At 37.6% G+C, this 23871-nt stretch overlaps 1 protein-coding gene across 1 annotated transcript in view; it reads right to left on the bottom strand.

Annotated features, from left to right (window-relative positions):
- The window catches only part of LOC127648121 (immunoglobulin mu heavy chain-like), a 111055-nt gene that overhangs the window by 14391 nt on the left and 72793 nt on the right, over window positions 1-23871 (bottom strand). The window contains exons 5-9 of the mRNA XM_052132721.1: window positions 13539-13829; window positions 13082-13375; window positions 12612-12944; window positions 12080-12379; window positions 10775-10929 (exon numbers count right to left, since the gene is read on the bottom strand). Of these exons, the coding sequence (XP_051988681.1) occupies window positions 10775-10929; window positions 12080-12379; window positions 12612-12944; window positions 13082-13375; window positions 13539-13829 (1373 nt within the window). The remainder of the gene's footprint in view (window positions 1-10774; window positions 10930-12079; window positions 12380-12611; window positions 12945-13081; window positions 13376-13538; window positions 13830-23871) is intronic.

Here is a 23871-nt window from a genome sequence, read left to right as displayed (position 1 = left end):
AAAAAACGTGACGGTATTGCACAACAAATTGTAAAACAGAACGCCGGTGTCTTGAGATGCGTTCATAAATATTAAAGTTAATTTAAACTTAACAGTGAGTTGTGGCACAATGATCAAAGATGTCTGTCCAGTGCGTGTTTACATGGCCTTGACACACGTAACTCAACCCATAGCCTACTCAACCCGATCTCATGAAATTTCATACATAATTTACGAGTTGGCTTTTTCGTATGGTCTTGCACAATGTTGTTCACACAAACTCGTCCGACTTCATCACGTGAAATTTCCCGGATGTCTAATGCAGAAGCGTGAGTTCCGCGCATGGATAGTTAAGGACATACTTATATTATTAAAATTATGCCTTTACCCAAACTCCTTAGCTAAACTTAACCAATCAGTAGAGATTGTAAACATGAAATGTTGGAAAAAGCTGCCCTTCACAGCAGCACTTATTTGTTTTTCAATTTAGAGCCATGAGATTACTCCCAAGATTTTAGCAAATGGTGAACAATTAATAACAGGGTTTTTATATTGCTAGTGATATCAGAGACAGTGCTAGGGAGGCCACAACAGTTTCAGTCTTGCTGTCATTTTGCTGGAATACGTTTATTGGTGTCTAGCATTCAATAACCTCTAAGCATTTAAAAATGTCGGAATATGAATCATCAGAACTAAGTGGGACATACAGCTATGTATCATCGGCATAACAATGATATGAAATGTTATATTTGCTAAAAATTTAACCCAGGAGAAGCATATACAAAGAAAATCAAATCCCACAATTGAAAGGTGCAGAAGGAGAGGAACAATTCCCAATCCTAACACTCAGAATTTTATCTAAAATTTAAAATGCAAACCAATCTAAGTCTGTGCCTTTCATACCAACTACAGCTGTGGCCAAAATTATTGGCAGTGACATACATTTTGTGTTTCGCAAATGTTTCTACTTCTGTTGTTGTGGTGTTGATTCACATTGTTTCTAGATTATTGTGCAGAGTGATCAGATGCATTTTAAATAATTGCAAAAAGCTTCATTGGCCAAAATGTTTTTTGTCAAAACAGTTATTTGGTCCTGACACAAAATGACCAGCTAACATCATTTCACTAATCCTATCAGCAACACCTGGGAAAGTGTGAACGAGTACTAGTCAGGTGAAATCACTCTATCATTCTGATTGGATTATAAGACTGTTTGCTATAAAAGGAGGGAAGAAGCGCTTCCAATCATTGTGCTTTTGTTAGCAATGGTTACCTCTAAAGAAAGAAGTGCAGCCATCATCGTTTTGCATCAAAATGGCCTCACATGCAAGGAAATTGCTGCAAATAATATTGCACCTGAAAGAACCATTTACCGAATCAACATGAACTTCAAGGAGAAAGGTTCAACTGCAGTGAAGAAGGCTTCAGGACGACCCAGAGTGTCCAGAAAGTGCCAGGACCGTCTCCTCCTGAGGAGTCAGCGATGGAATCGGGTCACCAACAGTGCAGAGCTTGCTCAATATTGCAGCAGGTTGGTGTGAGTGCATCCGCATACACAGTGAGGCGAAGATTTTTGGACAATAGCCTGGTGTTAAGAAGGGCAGCAAAGAAGCCATTTCTCTCCAAGAAAACATCAAGGACAGACTGAAACTGCAGGGAGTACAAGGATTGGACAGCAGAAGACTGGTGCAAAGATATTTTCTCTGATGAATCCCCCTTCCAACTGTTTGGGACATCTGGAAAATCGATAGTCTGGAGAAGAAAAGGTGAACGCTACAGTAAGTTCGGTGTCGTGCCAACAGTGAATCATTCTGAGGCCATCCATGTGTGGGGTTGCTTTTCATCTAAGGCAGTGGGCTCTCTCACAATTCTGCCCAAAACACTGACATGAATGAAGAATGGTATCATAACATCCTGCAAGAGCAACTTCTCCCAATGATCCAGGGGCAATTTGCTGATGATCTGTGAATTTTCCAGCATGATGGGAGCACGATGTCACAAGGTGAGAGTGATAATGAAGTGGCTCGGAGATCATTACATTTAAATTTAAGCCCACAAATTGTGATCAAATCCGAGCACTAATAAGTCAAGAATGGATCGCCATCAGTCAGGATTTGGCCCAGAAGCTGATATCCATTATGCCAGAGCGAATTGCAGAAGTTATGAAGAACAAGGGTCAACACTGTAAATAATGACTCTTTGCATGAGTGTTTTTGACAATGAAAGCCTTTAAAATGTATGAAACGCTTATCATTGTCTTCCAGTATACCACAGAAACATGTGAAAAAAATATTCTACAAGTACTGAAGCTGCAAACTTTGCAAAACACAAAATGTATGTCACTGCCAATACTTTTGGCCATGGCTGTACACACCCAAGACGTCTAGGAGGACAGTATGATCAGCTGTATTGCAGCACTAAGGCCAATATACATTAAAATTGCAGGTCTAGTATCTAAAGTGAGCAGTAAATCATTCATCACCTTGAGTAGTGCAGACTCTGTGCTGTTACAAGCTCTAAAACCAGACTGAAATGTATCTAAAATGTTATTTTCAGATAGTAATGAATAGAGCTGATAAAAAATATTTTTCCCCAGGATTTTTTATAAAAATGGCAGTTTAGAAATGGGCCCGATATTGTGAAGGTTGGTAGGATCTTCTTAAGTGGCTGGACTCCCTAACCAGAGGTTTGGAATGTTAGCAAGCATTAATATATTTAGGAGGCCTGTAAATAAGAGCAGAGAGTACTGGGCTGTACAGCTAAAACTTTAATAACTGTAGCCTACTTCAAAACTTGTAATGTTCTGAGGGCAATAATCAGCAATTAAAACTCTTTTTTTTAACAACTGAAGCCAACCCCCACCTCGCCCCACAGTCCTAAGGGAGCTATAAAAGTCACTTGGAGAGAGATCAGATAAAGGATCCAACTCACCAACGTGAAGCCAAGTCTCTGTTACAAATAGGAAATCCAGTTCATAAGATTAGAATTAGTAATTTAAGATTAATATTTTATTGCAAATAGATTTTGCATTTACCAAAGCCATCTTAACAAGCTTGTAGTGAATTCGGATCATTCAACTGAATTGTACATAAGTATTAGACACTTTCCCACTGCACGCTACAGTTCAACTCACCACAACTCTAAATTGAGTAAATAGAGTGGTGGTGGCGTAGTGGGCTAAAGCATATAATTGTTAATCAGAAGGTCACTGGTTCGATCCCCACAGCCACCACCATTGTGTCCTTGAGCAAGGCACTTAACTCCAGGTTGCTCCGGGGGGATTGCCCCTGTAATAAGTGCAATGTCGCTTTGGATAAAAGTGTCTGCCAAATGCATAAATGTAAATGTAAATTGGCCTGGTTGTTTTAGAAGCAAGCTTCCAGTAGCTGGTCAACTAAATAAAGTGAGGCTTTCAAGCAGAGTATAGAGTTAACATAACAAAACATACCATCCAGTCCAGGGCACTCTCCCTCCCATTGCTCGCCGGTTTAGGTAGCGTCCATTTGGTTGAACCACTTCCACTTTTCTTGATAGTTCTGTAGTCACTTTTTACACGTGTTTTTTTTTTTTTTTTTTTTTACTTTTCCCTACACTGTTGGTAGGTCCGGTGGTAGCCATGTGTGGCCAACACCTGAGACACTTCCTGAGAGACATTATAATTTCGCTCATCGCTAACGAGTGGACCGTCTGCACCTCGTTTATTGACCACAGCATGGTTTTGCACACAGCCATTTCTTTTTTCACAATTCGAAAGGCGCATGAACAAATGATACTGTTATCGCTGTTGCTAACTTCAAAACTAGCGGGTTGATGTGGAAATCCAGTGATGCTGGTAGTGATGATTCTCCCTGACCAATCAGTGATCTACAGGATTTTAACAAACACATTTAGTATCGGCTTGGCTCGCTTGGAACCTCGACTGAGGTGGTACTAAAAAGGTACCAGGTACTATCCACAGCGGAAAACCCCCAAAAACGAGCAGAGTCGAGTTGACTCGAGTTGTACCGTGCAGTGGAAAAGCCCATCTAAAACTTACATTCACTGCGCTCTGCCATGCGCTGAATGAATGCGCATCTTTGAATGAGCAGGGTTTTTCTGCGCATTCACTTGAACTGTTCAGATAAGGACCCATTTTAGGGGTTGCCCAGATTCTAATTTAAAATCAATCAGACCTATTGTAATGTACATATTTTAAAATAAAAGCTTCATATTACAAATACATTCAGTATTAGTTAACTCAGACATGACATGAAGAACCAACAAGAATTTCAAAATAAAAGACTAAATAAAAGCCAAACTTGAAACAAGGAATGTTAACCCAAACAACCCAAATGGTCAGAGAATATGAACTGATGCAATTTTTATTTTATAAAACATTATGAGTCATGAGACACTGCAAATAGGTTATTTCACTAATCTGTGTGAAATGTATAACACTACAAAAACAAAAGATGCAATGAAGAAACCTTTAGTTAGATGCCCTGTTGATGAAGATTAAGGATAGTAGGTGTAAGGGTGGAGAAAGAGGAGCTAATGTAAGGAAGATTGGAGGATGACGAAGAAATATACATGGCAGGTAACAGATTTCAGTGGCATGTTGGCTGACATATGCAGTGTCAAACAATCCTAAATTCTGAATTTTCTAAATAATATTTACACCTTTACATACTTGAGAAAATGCAGTTCATTTGTTCATTGTTTGTGGTTACTGAAGATAATATTATTTGACTTACCTTGTACTTTCAGGATCATCAAGCATGTATTTTGATGTAATACAAGTGGATGCCTCCATGATCTTGAGTGATTTCATGGGCTTACCACAGTTTGTGGATGACAGAACTGTGTACACAAAAGCTCCTCAAGGGATGGTTCTATCTCGGTTTCTTTTCACCTTATACATAGATTGATTCATGCCACTTGTAGATGTTCTCAGATGGCTGTTGCTGGGTGGGCAAGAGGCAGAAAATAGCTCAACAGCTTTATGGAGTGCTGTAGTGCAAACCATCTGCATATGAACACAGTGAAAACCAATGAATTGGTAATAGACTTCAGGAAAAGGGACTAACCCACCTTTTCTACATGCACAGTTGCAACATAGATAACTTTACTTTTACACAGGCATGGATTGGGAACATACAGGATACATACACCAAGACATTATTTTGGGCTTGTTCCATGACTATCCATCCTTCTCTTTGAAATTAACTGAGCAGATCCCTGTGCTATTCTTCTATCCCTGCTGCATGTGAATGGCAACCACTGGTGTATACTGGCAGTAAAGGGGGTGCAGACGCTGGTTTCTCCAATAATGATGCAAAATAGGTCAAATAATAAAAGAATTAGAAAATATGTTGTTGAACACTAAATGCCAGAGAGCATCCAGACAGAGAAGAAAAGGATATGGTTACTCTGATATTGAGGCTTGATTTCAGTATCACAGGAAACACCTGCATATTGGTCGGAAGAAACTTCAATGAACCCGATCTGTTACAAAAAATATTACATAAACAACACACAGTTAGCCACTTTTTCGTGTGTGTGTGTGTGTGTATACGTACATGTTTATACTACATTTTGGGGACCAAATGTCCCCACAAGGTAGGTGATCTCAGGTTTTACTATCCTTGTGGGGACATTTGGTCCCCAAAATGCCAGCAGTCTGCATGCATGAGAGAAATGGCTTATTAAACATACAAAACTAGTTTTTTTTGAAAATGTAAAAATGTGCAAAGGTTTCTGTGAGGGTTAGGTTTAGGGCATAGAAATTATCGTTAAATCTGTATAAAATCCATAAAATGCACGGAAGTCTATGGAGAGTCCCCACAATGAAATAAAAACAATTTTGTGTGTGTATTTCGGTTTGGTCTTAAAGTAACAGAAAAAAAAAAAATATATATATATATATATATATATATATATATATATATATATATATATATATATATATATATATATATATATATTTCTGATGCTTTATGAAGGGTTTTTAGCTTTTTGTAGTGGCTTGAATTACTGTGCCCCAGTTAGACACAGAGATACACACCATAACAAAAACAAACCTCCCTCAAGAGGTTTTTGTCACCGCTTTTATCACTGTGACCCGCTATAATACACAGTGATACACACCATAACATTTAGGCTACACAAGATCTTTTGTTGGCTTCAAAATGCTAACTTTATATTTTAATAATAGTGCATTCTTTTAAAGACTGGAATTGAAATTAAACATGGTTAAACACTTAACCCATGTAGCAGAATGTAGGCTCCAAGAATGAACAATGTTTGATTATTGACATTTTTTATTTCTACCAATGGATCAAGAGAGAAAAAAACTTCATGGTTACTGTTGTAACCTCCGTTCCCCGATGGAGGGAACGAGACATTGTGTCGAATGCAGTGACACAAGGGGTCTTTCTTGAGAGCCTCGCGTACCTCTGAACTAGAGAAAAGGCTAATGAGAAATTGGTAGACAGAATTTGCATATCCCACACATGGACATACGGGTATAAAGGGAAGCGGGCGTGCGTCTGTTAGTCAGGTTTTTGCACTGAGGAGCCAAGAATAAGGTACTGCCGTTTACAGTGGTAGGTCTAGTGTCGTGGCAAGGGGGACACAAGGTCTTGTAACCATGACGTTCCCCTTCTGTCAGTCACTCGACGTTGTGTCGAATGTAGTAACACAAGGTGTCCCATTTAAAAGTGCCATGCACTAGACAGTGTTACGTGAACTGCTGACACAGGTGCAAGCAAGCTACTGCGTGCTAGAACCAACTGTATCGGCTGCACGTAACCCTCCCCAACACCCCCAGAAAAGGTGTCATATACAGACCTTAGGTTACCGGCACCTCTAAGGGGGGAACTGGTGACATGACTATCATGGGAGAAACCCGCCCAGCCACGGCCTTTTCTCTCTATGTTTTTCGCTATAGAGCATAAAGCGGCTGGGACTTAACGCTATGACATGCGTCGGGGAAGGGAATCTATTCCGTTCCTATTGTTTCGGCGGGGAAAGACCCTGCGGAGACCACATCCTGCCCAGACTGGGGGGAGGTGACATGTGGCCAATACGTCACATGGGTTGTCAAGCCTTGAGCTCAAATGAGTCAAGCAGCTTGAAGGGGGGTCTCTGAAGGCCCGAGAGGACCACTGAGATGAGGGTAACAGGCTTGGCCGAGGAAGGATTCAGCCTCCGGGAGCCTCTAAGTGCTTACCCAAGGACTTGTGCTTACTGTCCACTGCGTTGTGGTGGGCCACGATAGCGGCTACATACACCTTCAAGGTGGAGGGGGACAGCCTCCCCTCCAACCTCTCTTGCAGAAATGAAAGCACTGACTGAACTGCTCATCTCGTGGCTGGGAGCGGAAGACAGACTCAATGACTGATGAGTAGAACTGAATCAGCAGCGCCTGTGGCAGGTTGAACTTCCTCAGCTGGCGAAGGAAAAACAACCTCTGCTGGGCCTTTTTCACAATGGAGTCAATGTGTGTCTCCCACTTCAGGTCCTGTGAGATGGTAGTGGCCAGGAACCTGAATGACTCCACAGCTGCCACAGTGCTGTTTAGAATGGTGAGGGGCTACAATGTTGGGGCGTTCCTCCTAAAGTCCACAATCATCTCCACAATGATCAAAATATATGTTTGTGTACTGCAGAAGAAAGAAAGTCATATACATCTGGGACTGCATGATGAGAGAATTTGTATTTTTGGGTGAACTGTCTGTTTAAAGTAATTCTTCAATCATTTACTCATCCTTAAGTTGTATGACTTTCTCTCTTCTGTGAAACGCAAACAAAGATTTTTTTGAAGGATAGGCTTCATTATGTGGAGTGTGGTATTTGAGAGCAAGCCGCAGAGTTAAGGTTGAAGTTTATGCAGTGAATTTAAAAGTACATGTCCCTGTTAAAACAGCAGGTTTTTGTGATGTAAAAAAATGTAACAAAGATAAATCATATCAGAATTTTTGCACCTTTTTAACCTAATTAAAACCTATGCAATGCCACTGAAAACCAAAGTGACGCATTTCAGAGAAAAACAATTCTGCATAAGCGTGTACATCCCTGAGCACATAGTTGGCACACCCTTTGATTTTATTACAGCACTCAGTTTGTTTGGATAGGAGTCTACTAGCTTGCCACATCTTGACTTGGGAATATTTTCCCAATTTTTATTGAAAAAACAATCCAGATCTGTCAAAATGTGAGGGCTCCCCCCCCCCCCCCCGATTTACAGAAATAAAACATTGCTTTCAGTACCGCTTGATCAACATTGTTTAAAGACTTTGCATTATTAGTTAGCCTGTCTAATTTAGCATTCCTTTTCAAATTTACAAATGTCTTTGCCCTGATCTTCATCCTGAGCTCTTGTGATATATCATATAATTACAACTTTTGAATACTACCACACTTATTTCTTCTAACATAAAGACACCAAAATAATTTTTGAGGAACAAATTGATAATGATATATAAAACAATGAATAAACTGTGTTGTTGCAGTATTTTGACAGATATACAGTATTAAGTATGTGACTATTTTAGTTCAGTGAAAGCCATACACTCTAAAATTGACGGGGTTATATACTGGACAGAACACACATTGGGTTAAATTAACCCAGCATGGTTTGGTTAAAAAATAACCCAACAAAATGACCCAGAATACTCAACCCAGCATTTTGGGTTAGAAAGTTACCCAGTAAAATTTAGTGTAAAAAATACCAGTTTTTTATTATTATTAAAGAATTGTATAATTAATACATTAGAATAAATATTATAATTTGTTTTGTAATATTTTAAGTTAATTTTGCACCCTGTTTAAATGTCAGTTAAAAGTTAAGACTTACCAGGCAGCAGTACAGGCCCGGTTCCAGATCAAAATCACTGAGGGTGCATCTGAAAATAGTGGGGGTGCTCTGTATAAAGTGGAGGTGTATCATAATTATACATTTTGTATGTTTAAATGCTACTTAACATAAAGAAAAGTTTTTTTTTTTTTTAATGTACAAAACATTTATTGCGCCAGGGTTTTTTTTCCCTCATGATGTGTTGCTAAAAATGACAGAAAAATGCTGCTCCTGTAGATTATCAAGATGATCATACGTTTTGATGCAGCATTCACAAAATGCAAGGATTTTTGAGTGTTTGCTGGTATTCAAGAAAATCTGCTTGCCAATTTACAGTATTAGTTTTATATATTGAATTGTGCAGGGTGCAATAATTGTGCAATTATTTTGGTACTGGGGCCACATCAGCCTTTATGGAACAGAGAAGATAACAAAATTGGCCAGACATGCACTCAATGAATGGTGCACAGTTATCTGAAGTGTATACAGACTGATGGAACCATTCTGCGATTAGTAAAACAGAATAAAGATGAATTATTAATAGATTATTTGACCATACCTGTATTCAGTTTAACACTCTATATCAGGAGTCTGGTTTAAAAGTAAAATTTAATATTCGGGAAAGAAATTCTAAAAGCTTATTTTAATGTTGGCCGCAAAGTGGACCTGTTTACTTGTTTTATTCTCAGAACATTATCATTAACATGCTCATGGGTCATGATGTGGGTCTTGTCAATGTTTGGCACCCCATTCAGCACACAACTGAATAAAAAAGGCAGCATGAAACTAATAAATTATTATTGCAGGAGTAGCATTCACATACAGGTGTGAAGGACTTCAGCATTTTAAAAATAACACAAAGAACAAACATTTTCCTCTCTTGCTTGTGCACCATTGAGCACTAAGTTGTTGTTTGTTTGTTTCTTTGCAGAGAGAAAACGCGTGCACTCGCATGTACACATAGTTGCCAGATTGCATAAATTAAGTATAACATAAGGCGAAATATTTCCTATTTGTGCAAGTCTAAATCACTGATTTAGGCGTCGCATCTATTATCTGACAACCCTGAGCATATGAAAAGCTTGTGGCTGCGCAATAGATCTTAAAGCCAGATAAATGAAAGATCTAATGAAACACGTTCATAATAAATGGACCCGCGGGTAGTAGTTTGCCCTGGTCTGCAAATGAGGGTGTATTTGAAGTTTTGTATTTTTGTATTTGAAAAGAAAATGAAAAGTTTCAAATTATTTATACTTAATATAGCAATGTTACATTTCCATCTAAAATACATATACCCAACACACACACACCTTCCCCAACTCTAAATATTTAGGGGCTGATAAAATACTTCTGCATCCGGGGCCCAACATTTGGTGCTACACCCCTGTTCTAAGAAACTCATCTTACAATAACAACCAGGATTAATATACTGCATAAAATATAATATCACTTGTAAATGTGAGAGGGAGAAGATTTTTTAAAGAATAAAATGTAAATACCTTGACAGAGTAAACAGAATAAGATTTTATTTATTTATATGACACTTAGCACATCTTTATCAATAATCACCAAAAATGTTTGGATAAAGGGAAACAGTATAGTTTCAACAATATCAATATTAAAAAAAGATGAGTCATGACAGAGCAACAGAGAATAGTTTCTGTTCTTGTTTTGATTTCAAAATGTATTAAGATACAATTTGACAAGAAAAACAAATAACCTCCAAATCACGCCGTATTCACTGCTTCATCTGAAAAAAAAAAAAAAAAAACAATAATTATCTCTTATAAAACACTTTAATTAAAATAAGTATACAAGAGTAAAAAAATATTTTTAAAATATGGTATTTTTAAGACTAAAATGTATAATTGTAACAGTATTAGACAGTCAAGCAAAATAGTCCCAGAATGCATGTTCTTCTACTTTAAAATGCTCTACCATTTAGTCATTTTTGGTTACCTTGAAGAAGCTGAGTACTGCACTGTAGGTCAGAGAAAACAGGAAGAGGAAGATAAATGATGTGGCAGTGGACCAGAGACTTCTGAACTCATCCTCCTCCAAAACACCTTCATTGCAGTGCAAAGCAAAGCCCATCTCTGGCTCTGGTGGCTCACCTTTTAAAAAAAAAAAAAACATTCACACAAAGATGGACATGAATGGTATACACAGTGTGCTATACAAATCATACATCTAAATCATCAATCTACTGGACCTAAAGTTTGTGTTTTAAAAGCACTCAAGCACACAGTCGCCACAATTGTATTGTGTATGTGTAATCACATAAAACTCATATGCACATGACCAGACAAGCCCACTACTGACATATTTGATCGGTGCATCATGATATAAAGATTTGCATTAGGATATTTAGAAATCAAAATTATAATTTAGTGAGTTACTTGATATTTGCATCTAATCCTGATATAGTGATGTTACATGTAACCATTATACATCCTCAAAACATCTGCACACTTTTCATATCTATGCTATCTCTCTTAATGTTCAAATGTAACATTTAATAATGTGCAGTATATTGTAACTTTATAAGTGATTATAGTCACTTGCAGGAAATGAATATAACCTAAATGTCATTACCATGAGAATTCAGATATGCTGATGACTTTAACACTGAATCAACCACAAATGTTTGATTTTTAAGCTTCCAATAAACTTGTCACTAAATGATGCAAAAACACAAATTTAATACTTCATATTGTAAAGAAACATGATATACAAAACACAAACAAACAAATATGCTAACAAACAGTAAAAACAAATCTTTGCAACAGAGAAGTGTTTCGGCATTAAAGGCATCTTAAGTTTTAGTCCACATGAACAGTAACAGTGTCACAATAAGCACAGCGCAAAACATAAAATAGCACATTTAAGTATCACACAGGTCATCATAAATCTTTGCTCATGAGTTTTTTTTATCTTGCACTTTTATGCTCATTACATTTTCACCTGATCATAATTATTTCCCTACATTAACACTTTACATGCATAGTTTTAGGCATAATGTGACATTGGAGTTTGACCCATGCAGTACAGTGATACAAACATGTAGACAGAAAGAAAGAACAAAATTAAAAACAAATACATTAAAAGAGAGGAACAGGACATTAGCATTTCAGACCATCCAAATGAGCAAGAGAAAAACAATCATATTGAAAATATCAGGCAGATATTTTCAATATTATGCAAGGCTGAAAGATTATGAGAATTCATAATCATATTGCACAGCAGGACATTCTTTTTCTTTACTTTTGCGTGTTGGTTTTAATAATGGCAGCCTTTCATTGTTATTGCTGGCATGTTTGACAGCACAGGAGATTGCGTGTTTTTGGTATTCTTCTTTAGTCACTGTGAGAATACTGAGGACAGACGTGCGTTTGTTTTGGCGGATTGGAGCACTGGTAGTGGCCTCAATATAATTTCCATCGCCCACAGTCCACATGATATAAACATCACCAAGTTGAGAGCTGGTGACCTCACACACCAGAGAGACAAAAGTGAGTGTATCATCGTCAGGTCTGTAAATGTAAACATCGGGCTTCGTTTTATCTGAAATGGGGAGTATAATAAAAGATCATAACAATGATTAAGGGAGATTAATGAGACTATATAAATCCAGTCAAAGCTGTTCCACAGTGTCAACAGCACTCCACAGCAGTTCAAATGTTATTTTTGCAAGACAATAAAATAAAGTTGAACTGCTTTCAGAATCTTTGAATGACACTGAGACAAAAAATAATTAAATAAATCATTGTCTGGAATTTTTAAAATTGTCACTAACCTCCTTTATCAAAATGGATCTCCTCCTTGATTTCTTTTCCATTTGTGTGTTGAGTGGCACAAATGACCGTTTTACCATTAAACCATTCCTCGCGATCAACAGTGACATTGTGGATTCTAATATACTGTGAGCTGTCATTAGAAGTCTGGACATCACCTGATTTCACATCTGTTACAGGCTTATTCTCAACTTTGCAAGACACCGAAGCATCTCTCACTGCATTCTGTTCAACTCCAGAAACAACAGCCTTTAAGATAACTTTGGATTTACTTTTTTCATCTGGCAGGAATATTTCTCTATCCATGGGTGGCTTCAGAGTCAGTGCAAAAGTAGCTACAAGGGAGTGGGGATTTATGTGCACAGCATCTGTTTTCAGGCATCATTGTTGGTGGAAGGTACATGTGTGAATTGGAGACAGAAGTGAGATAGAAAAACAACAAAAAGAGGTCAAAGTAATATTACATATTTACCTTTAAAGTTTTTTGTTTGTGATCGAGGTATGCCCTGGTGTGTGGCTTCACAATTATAGGAAGTTTCAGTATTCCATATCTCACTGCCAACTTTATAAAGACTCTGAGCTGTGTAAAGACCCGTATCTTCATTGTTTTTGTACTCCAGATTTGGCTGGTTCTGGCTGATGGTATTATTAACTTTCCATGTTACAGTGAGGTTTTTGGGGTAAAAGTCCTCAATAAAACAGATGACAAATGTGCTCTTCTGAGTTGTTACAGGAACCAGGCTCAGGGTTGGTGTTTGTGGATTCACTATAATTGAAACAATTTATGTTTTAACACAATGAAGCAACTATGTGGAGAACATCTGAAATATACATAAAGTAAAGCACACATTCACTATTCTTTGAACTCATTTGCTTCATCTATGCCTGATTGCTAAAACATTTTGCTCACTATTCATATTTATACTTACTTATTTTGAATACTTGTTTAAATTTTTGCGATAGGTGCTCAGCTTCACACACTATTTGATTCCATGTATCATTGGTAATAGTGATGTGACTGATTTTTAACGTCTTATCATCAGTGTTTACTGAAGGATACTGGATGAAGTCAGTCAGGGCACTTCCGCTTTGATCGGTCCATTTGAAACTGAGTGATTCAGCAGGAGAAAACCCAGTGGCCAAACAACCAAAAATTCGGGAACCAGAGGTAGATCCACACTGAGACATCGCAAACATAACCGGTGGTTTTTGATCCATACCTAAAAAGGGAAGAAACGCACAACAAAACTCATAAATGGAGCAACAACAAAAAAAAGATTATACCTAAATGATTCTTCCTTATGGGTTCATTTGATCAATGGACTTTTATAAAATTATTTTAATAAATCCTAAAACACACTTTTCATTGTCACTCATTTATTTATTTTGACCACTAACAATGCCAATAATATACTTGCATCACATGAGGATTCTGAAAATTTCCACCACATTTCAAATTATGTATTATATGATATAATAAAATGACAGACTCCTTTATAGAATTATATGTGTCTAAAAACAAATAGTATTTTCATAATTTATGCATAAATTTAAACAGTTTGATTGGAAAAGAAGCGCGCACACACACACAGGTTCATAAACGATCTATACCATCACATTTACTTCTCTGACACTTATGTTATTAGAAACTAACTTTATAACTTTTATAAAACTGTATTAGTGCCAAATCTGTCGTGATGAAAATGACAACTGAGGGACCATCGATATTTATTCAAAATTTGATTTAAAAAATATAGGCCTATATATATATATATAGGCCTATATATATATATATATATATATATATATATATATATATATATATATATATATATATATATATATATATATATAAATAATCAATGAAAACGTTTATGATCACTCCCTTGTTTAGATTCCCATAGTTTATTTTTTAAAGGACATTTTAAATTAAATACTTTCTTTTTTGCAGGCTTAATTTTAAGACTGGCGTGGGACAAGGCAAGAGCACTAAAATCACTAAAAGGTACGACAAATAAATGAATGTATAGTAAAGAAGTGTATAAGGAAAAATGTCTAATTAAAACTTACATATAAGTTTGGGACAAATGTGCCCGTAGATTGTGAAAAAATCTCTAGACTGTACAATACGATATTATTTATTTTACTTGAAAGATTACTTTTAAGATATTGTCTATGCTAAAAACATGGGTTCACACGAGACAAAATTTTTCATTAAATATTTTCCTCGTAAATAACTAAAGCGAAGTGAAACACAAAACTATTATTATTATTATTATTATTAATATTATATATATTAATATTCTGTATAGCAGCTGTTTATTCAAAGCGACTAACAAATGACAAATAGGCTACTACAATACAAATATTTTGAGTTTGAAGAAAAGGTCTTACTTGTGATGGTCACTTGCGTCCCTTTGCCCCAGTAGTCGAAGTAACCCCACAGCGCTATATTTTACATTAGATGTAGTCTACAACATCAAGTCTTCTTGTTAGCCTATATATAATATATTAGCATAGACTGCACACTTAAAAATATATTTTAGCCTATTTTTAAGATATTTAGGGATTTCAATTTCATAACAAAATTCCAGCGAATTGAACTGTGTAATGATTTAACAGAATTTAATTAACAAAACGTAAAATATTTAGTTTTGTATTTTATAAAATATTGTCTAAATTAAAATGCGATGTTTAGCGTACTATTGGTGTATCAGAATGGAAACATCGATAATCGAACACATAGTTTTCATATCATTTTCATATCTGTTGTGTTTTATATTCAGGCTACACTTTCCTCGCGGTTCCAATTGCATTATTTAAAAGTTTGAGAGATTTAAATACAGCATGATTTCTTTTTAGATTCTTATCGAAATTTGTAAAAGCAATACAGATTCCGACGATAAATAAAGTTTACTTGAGAATGCGTTCATTACAATTTGTATATTGTTTCCAAAAGTTTAGATGCTGACAAGACTTCAGTCACATTGGTATGAAACAAGAGAGCATTCAGCACGACAACCTAGGATCTAACATCAATTTAATAGCCTTAACATACAAAATTGTTGACAGATTAAAATACGCAGGTTTTTTCCTTAAATGGTATACGTAAATATATTGGTAAGCAGAATAGAAAAGTAAAGAACTTACTTGTGACAGTCACTTGGGTGCCTTTACCCCAGTAGTAAAAAGCATCACAATGCTACATTGGACGCGGCCTTGCGTGCAAAAACCTTGATCCTCAAATTATTATTAACCGATTATTTTTAACAGTGGATCCACGTTAACTTTCTAACAGGTGTAAATTGTTACTATTTGATCTTTTGGGATATATGTAAATATCTGTTATGTAGCTTCGGATGGCCAATAAATAAATATGACCATATCTTATCTATATCTATCTGTCTATCTATCTGTATATATTTATAAATTCTGAAATGGGTGTGAAAACTAATGAGACATAAGGGATATATTCAAACTTATGTCCTAAACTTATATGGTCAAATTGTCAATGAAACAAAATCAAAACAAACATGTCACATGACATGACCACGTGAATGGTGCAAAACATTTTATTAATTTTCTTTCAGGTTTTAAAACTTATTTGCCCCTCTTTTTTCTTAAAAAAAAAAATATATGTAAAAATCGTATTTACAGTGAGGCACTAACAATGGAAGTGAATGGGGCCGATCCGTAAACGTTAATATACTCACTGTTTCAAAAGTATAGTCACAAGATGTAAACAATATGGAAATTCAAATGTTTTAATGTGATAAAATCGCTTTCTAACCTTTTCTGTGTAAAGTTATCCTATATCCAATCTAACGTAAATTAGTAAACTATAAAACCCTACAATCACAAAAACATACATTTAAACAACTTCATAGGTCAAATCAAATATTTTGCATAAGAAAATAATATGTGCATTTATAAAATTTAAGTTTCACATTTCTGCCTTTAAACCCTCCAAAATTTGGCCCCATTTACTTCCATTGTAAGTGCCTCACTGTAAACTTTTGCTTCTTTATTATTATTATTATTATTTAACAGAAGAGAAAATATGTCACAAATGGGGTATATTAAAGAAAATAAGATACTGTATAATCAAATCATTTATTTCAGGGGACAGATGTGTAACCCTCTTGTGGCACAGCGGAGGGCGGGGCCGGGTCATGATCCTACGCACCCGGTCCCATATTAGGCTAATTATGCCTCCGTGAGGGTTAAAGGCTGACTGCAGGGGACCATGCGGGAGAGAGAGATTGTTTATGGACATGTCCGTCATGTGTGTGTTTATGTCTTCTTTTAAGTTTATCATTAAAACTATTATTTATATTGAAAAGCCGGTTCTTGCCTCCTCCTTTCCATTGATTACTTTACACTGGTGCCGAAACCCGGGAAGGAGGAGGGATATGCCGTAGTAGAGTTCTCGCCACTACCGTCCACCCCAACGGAGCAGCCGCGGCCATCTGCCGGGGGACGAGGAGCCCAGCCGCCTGAACGAGGACGATGGCCGCCGACCGCGAGGGGAGAAGGGGCTCCTAGCCGACCGCCTGGAGCGGTCAGGGCCGCTGCCAGGGGCGCAGGAGTCGCCTACCGGCCGCTGAAACACAGCGGGGTTTAAGACCGCCGACCGCGAGCGGGGAGGGGCTCACTGGCGACCACCTGGAGCGAGAGAACCGCTGCCAGGGGCGGGGGAGACCACTTCTGTTCCCCGAGAACGCGGCAGGGTGTTCCGTCCGCCAGGGGCTGGAGGACTGCCTCGGATCCGCCCGGAGAGGCACGGCTGTCGTCCGATAGAGGGTGGAGGAGTGGCCGAGGACCAAGCTGCGGCGTATCGGAGAACCGGCAGGTAAGTGTTTTTTTTACTCTCTCTCCTCTCTCTCTCCCACTGCCGCTCTGTGTTGACCTTTCCCTCTCTTTTAAAATGTTTTGTTAATTTGGCATGACTACGGCAGTCATGAAGGTGCATGAAGGTGCCACACTTTTTTTTTGTTTCCCTCCCCTTGTCCCCTCCCTCATCTAGGTAGACAGGGATGACCTGCTGGCAGATGGTGTAGAAGGCACGCCCCCTCCCCAGGGAAAGGGGGGGGGGTGTACATCATGCCGGGGGCTCCCCGGCCTGAGAGATCTAGGGAGGAATGTGGCAGGGCGGAGGGTGGGGCCGGGTCGTGATTCCGCACACCCGGCCCCTAATCAAGCTAATCAAGCCTCACAGAGGGATGAAGGCCAACTGGAAGCTGCGGTGCGAGAGAGAGAGAGATTGATTTATGGACAGCGGTCCAACACCTTTGTGTGTTTGACTTTCTGTTTCAGTTTTAGATTAAAATATAATTTATATTAACAAGCCAGTTCTCACCTCCTCCTTTCTATTAATCCCTTTACAAAAACGTTGATGATAAATTGACCTGCGGGCAGTACTTTACCCTGGTCTGAATTGACGGTGCTCCAAGTTTCGTTTGAGGGTGCTTGGGATATTGATGATTATCCTGTAGTGACTGTCACATAAATGGTCAGAGACAAAAGCATAATATTGAGAAGGTGGCTAGTTCTCGTCTTACCATCTGCTAATTTTGGGAACTACTTGGCCGGCTTTTCGATCATTATTAATGGGGTTCTGTGTGGATGGGTCCTATGAGAAAGTGAATCATGTGGGATGTACGAAGTGCTGTCTGGGCAGGTGTGGCCTTGGCCATCTACAGCTGCTCCATATCAGGCTGACACTGGGGATGAGGTGCCATGGGGAGGGGATTATAGCTCCCTTGAGATATCACACAGGTCACATAAACAAAAACACAGAGACAGTATCACCTAGATATCTCAGAGACCATGTCTGTTCCCCGAACTACCAACCACAAAACCACTAAATCATTTAGAAAAAATTTGATTAAGGTCAAACTTGAACAAAACAAACAAGAGAAACATGATATAGTGATAGGACTCCTAAACATTAGATCTCTTTCTACAAAAGCACTAATTGTTAAGGAAATTATAACAGATCCTAGTTTAGATGCACTCTGTTTCACTTAAACCTGTCTTAAACCAGATGAATATATTAGTTTAAATTAATCTATTCCCCCGGGGTATTGTTATAAACATAAGCCTCATTTGAAGGGTTGAGGTGGAGGGGTTGCTACAATCTACAGTGAATCTTTTGGTGTTACTCAGAGGGCAGGCTATAAATGTAAGTCTTTTGAACTAATAATGCTTAATGTGACACCATTTTATAAATAAAAAAAAACAATGTTGTTTTTTACCCTTGCTAAAGTGTATAGATCACCTGGGACTTATTCAGATTTAATTGGTGAAGTTACTGTAAATAGAGCTTTGAATGGTCTCCGCAGTACTTAAGTGACCTTATATGACGCTATATTCCATCAAGTTCATTATGATCGCAAAATTCAGGCCTGTTAATAGTTCCTAGAATAGCAAACTCCACAAAAGGAGGTAGATCGTTTTCCTGTTTAGCTCCTAAACGATGGAATAGTCTCCCTAACACTGTTCGAGATGCAGACAAACTCACTTAGTTTAAGTCTAGACTAAAGACTCATCTATTTAGCCTGACATACACCTAATTTATCCTTCAACCCACAATTAGGCTAATTTAGTTAGGTCTGCCGGAACCAGAAAAATGTATCATGATCTATAACTCTGCAATAAATTGAATGGCATCTATGCTAATATTATTTTATTTGTTTCCCTGTCTGAACCTCGGGACTCCTATCCTGAGGTCACCAGAACCGGCTAGATCCAGCTCCATTCCTGTTTCGTGTTGGACTCCACTGCTACAAGACGCTGTGTGATGTTTACTACATGCAGCCGGTGCCAGCCAAACATCACTTCAGTCTATTATGATGGACTTCAGAGGATGAACTGATGCCAACTCCAACCAAAAGACATGGGATACTTCATATGCCATTGTCTGAACCTTGGACTTAAGATGGACCACACTGAAATTACCAGCCAGGTTGAATTGCGATGCACCTTACTGATCTCTGCCTGCATCACCTCGGTCTATTGATGGACTACACTCTTGAAATTGAATGAATAGACTATCAATTGCCAACAAAAGCCTTCAGCAGCCAATTAACAAGGACAATTGCATCTATGTGAACTTCTGCAGTTAATCCAGGATGGACTTCAAAGACATTAGTCATTAATCTTACAGTTCATACAAAATCTTTGTTTAAACACTGACCCTTAACACTTACTTAGTTTAATAATTTTAAACCATGACTTGCACCATACATAAGTAATTTTGGCATTATATTCATGATGTTAGCCAGAGGGGAACTGGCCCCCACAGTGAGTCTGGTTTTTCCCAAGGTTATTTTTCTCACATTAACCAACATCTTATGGAGTTTTGTGTTCCTTGCCACAGTCGCCTTCAACTTGCTCACTGGGGTTATAAATACAATTATTTAATGACTTATTTTTAAAACACAATTTACAATCGTATTTGATCCAATTACACAATGAAGACTCATAGACATGGTTTTGTCTTCTGTTAATGCCTGATCTTCTGTAAAGCTGCTTTGAAATGATGTGTGTTGTGAAAGACACTATGCAAATAAAAATGACTTGACCCTGTGAACTGTCAAGTGTTAAAAAAACTTGAACAATCCCTTGCCATCCCAGGGGAAACCCTGTTGAACACTTCAATAGGACCTTGCTCTCTATGTTAGGTACCTTAGAAGAAAATGACAAGGCTCATTGGAGAGATTTTGTAAAGCCATTAGCTCATGTGTACAATTGCACGAGACATGAGGTCACAGGTTTTACTCCATATGAATTGATGTTTGGGCGTATCATGATAGTCCACATCTGTCTCATTTGGAGTACATCAAGTACCTGAAATCCAACCTGAAAGAGAGCTATCTACTTGCATCACGTGGTATGTCAAAGAGTGCAGGAAGGAACAAAGCTAGGTTTGACAAATCTACAACTAACCGCTCTTTGGAGATTGGAGACTGAGTATTGGTGAGGAATGTTGTGTGGGAAGCACAGGTTAACAGACAAGTGGGAGTCTGAGGTGTATGTCGTGGTGAATCAGGCAACTGAATTGCCAGTCTACAAAGTTTATCCAGAGAGAAAGGACGGTCCTCTGTATACTCTTCAGAGACCTTTTGCTTCCTTGTGGATTTTTACCGTCTTCAGAGTTTGAAATACCTACTCTAAACAAATCCATCTCGAGACCTAGAACAAGACAAAGTCCTGATGTCCAGTTAATTGATGATGACAATTCTCATTCTGATACAGAAGAGGGAAATTTGTATTGTGGGTACGGTCATTTCCCCAATATGGAAACAGTACGGTTTTCTACTGTTCATGTAATCCGCAAACCAAGAGAAACAGTGTACAGTAATTCTGCTGATAACTCAGCCAGACAAACTTTTCCAAATGGTGAAATTTTTTAAGGAGACAAAAGTGAATACTTGCCTGTTGAAATTCCAGGAGACAATTTACCTGTTGATGCTCCAGGACTTCCTGAACAAAGTAAATTACCTGATAAAGGCCAAGTTGAAGTTGAAATGGGTAATTCTGTTCTAGATGAAGTTGAAGTAACAGAGGTTGCTGAAAATTCAGATGTTCCTAGATAGGTGAAAATCCAAATACTCTGCCAAGATGATGTGTCAGACAGAGAGGAAAACCAGAGCAACTTACCTATTTTCAGCCAGGAAACCCATGCATATATGTGGTTCAATCTTTGTTTCAAGGTCTGAATTCAGCTTTTGTTTAATCTCTTGGTGGAGATGAAAACCTGATCATTCTTCCCTTAATATCTAATGGTTCACAAGGTATGGTAACCAACAGAAATTCAAAAGGGACTTGCATGAGTTTAGGAATGTAACACCAGTTAAATAATGGGTAATTGAAAGGAATTAGGTTTCATTAATTCATCATTTAGTAACATCATATTTCCCTAACAAAGGGGAAAAGAAATGTAAAAGTTATTAAAGAAAATTATAATAAAGTCGATTGAAGTTGTTTAGTTGATAAGTGATTTGACCAATGAGAGCTCTTCATCATCACGTGCCCTGCGTGTATGCATTGTCAACTTAGCAACTTTGTCGCTAGATCTAGCGACTTTTCAGACCTCTTTAGGGACTTTTATTATATAAAAAAGCGACTAGCGACAAATCTAGCTACTTTTTGGACAAACCTTAGCTACTTCCATAGAAGCGCTAATAATGCCCCATGAGCGCGTGGTCTTACTTTCCTGCCCGGACTCAGAGGCACACCTCTCTCTGCGTCTACTCTGTTTAGTAAGATTGACAAAGAGAGAGGTGAGCAGGCAGAGCAGCACAATCAGTTGACCACACAGCAGCAGACATAGACATGAATGAGCTGCGCATGTGCAAACAGCATTGTCAAGGACCAATCACGAATCTGTATTGTTTGCTCCTCTTTAGTTTTACATTTAAAGAGTATTATTTGACCGTTTATTTTTATTCTTTTCATGCACTTAAATCACAGGACATTTTTAGACAGTTGTTCATTCATGACAAAACTTGCAAACCTTTTAGGATATTGCCCAGACATGATAAAATTATTAATCAGTGGAGGTCTAGGTAGAAAAGGCCGTTCAGTCAAATGGGTGTAATTAAAAACAAACTAAGGAATAGTATGTCCCTTCAGACCCTTAGATCTATTCTTTATATTAGATATGGCTTGAGGCTGTCTGGAGATGCATGCTAGAGCACAAACTGCCAGATAAGATGCTGCAGCTCTTTGGCACTTCAGCTGCCTATTAGTTTAAAAGATGTCCTGCAGCAGGTTCTAGCTTTTATTTTTTTTTTATTTTATTTTTTTAAATATGCACATAGTGATTTGTTATGGCTGAACGCTGTGTGAGAGAAAAGATAAGAAAGTAGTGCTGCACGATTAATCATATCGCAATCGCGATGTCAGCCTGTGCGATTATATGATGGCAAATGCTGCGATTTATTTAAATAAATAAGTTCATATGTGGACGTGACAGCTTTTAATTTGAATTGTTTTATTTAAAAGTAGACATTTTAAGGTTTCTTTAGACATATGTTTCATGTTTCATTTTTGTGACGTGTTTCAGAAATATGCTCGTGAACACAGAGACTGCTGACAGCTCACCCTTTTTATTTTCTTTATTTTACAAAAGCACAAGGTTTTGTTGTTATTGTGAGTGTACACAATTAAAAGAAGACCCTTTATTGTCTCTAATGATGTCTTACACTTATCTGTATACCCAAAAATGACGCGGTATTTTAAGTTGTTTCCGCTATAATGACGAAAATATCCAGCAGGACCCGCCGCCAAGTCCGTCGACCCCCAATTTTCAAAAACTCAACATTTTGGTTAAATTCAAGTAAACATAGGCAACTAATATTTTTAAGTAAGGAATACTATTACATTTTACAGTGTACTGAAGGCTGAATTTCTTGGAGGACTTTTTTTTTACCCAATGCTGAACACACTTGTTTTCAAGACCATTACAATAAATAACATAAAAACTTCAATAACAGAGTGTTTATTTAAATCTCACACGGTTTTATAATTGTAAAACATAACAAAATGTACCAACTAGCTCCCTCCAATGACAGACATGAGGCACGAGGTCATAGTTAAAAGACCCCTTATGAGGAGCTAAATCTTCTTTTATTTTTCTCCTCGTTTTCTTTTTTCTAGGTTTGTCTGCTTGTGTAACGGATGTGGACAGACACACTCACACGTGGAGCTCTTCCAACTTTGGTTTATCTTTTTGACAGAAAAAGTACAGGTTGGCTGACAACAGATTACTGCAGACATTCATAAAACACTACAGCATTTACACTTTAATCTGCTCCACAGCAGAACTCCTATTACTTATATAAAATAAACAACTATTATTATTGCGTACAATAATAGGAAAACAACATAAATTGACAAATACATTAACATTTATAACAAAATGAACACAAAAGCAACATACCTTTTTGACAGAAAAAGTACAGGTTGGCTGACAACAGATTACTGCAGACATTTATTAAACACTAGAAAAATAGAAATTACACATTCACTCAACTCATAATTTAAATAATTGTCAGAATGTTAAAACACTGACCACAGAAATGAACTCGTTCCCACTCGTGAGACGCACAAGGAAATTCAATACATTTATAACCATCTTAACAACCATGTTTAAGTGTTAAATGCATTATATATATATATATGTTCAAATCCATTTATGCAAGCAACTGCATCGAAAAGATTAACTTAAAACATATTGTTATCACAATTATTTTG

Source organism: Xyrauchen texanus, chromosome 8, assembly GCF_025860055.1.
Source record: "Xyrauchen texanus isolate HMW12.3.18 chromosome 8, RBS_HiC_50CHRs, whole genome shotgun sequence".
Classification (NCBI taxonomy): domain Eukaryota; kingdom Metazoa; phylum Chordata; class Actinopteri; order Cypriniformes; family Catostomidae; genus Xyrauchen; species Xyrauchen texanus.
This window is presented reverse-complemented; position numbering and strand designations above follow the sequence as displayed.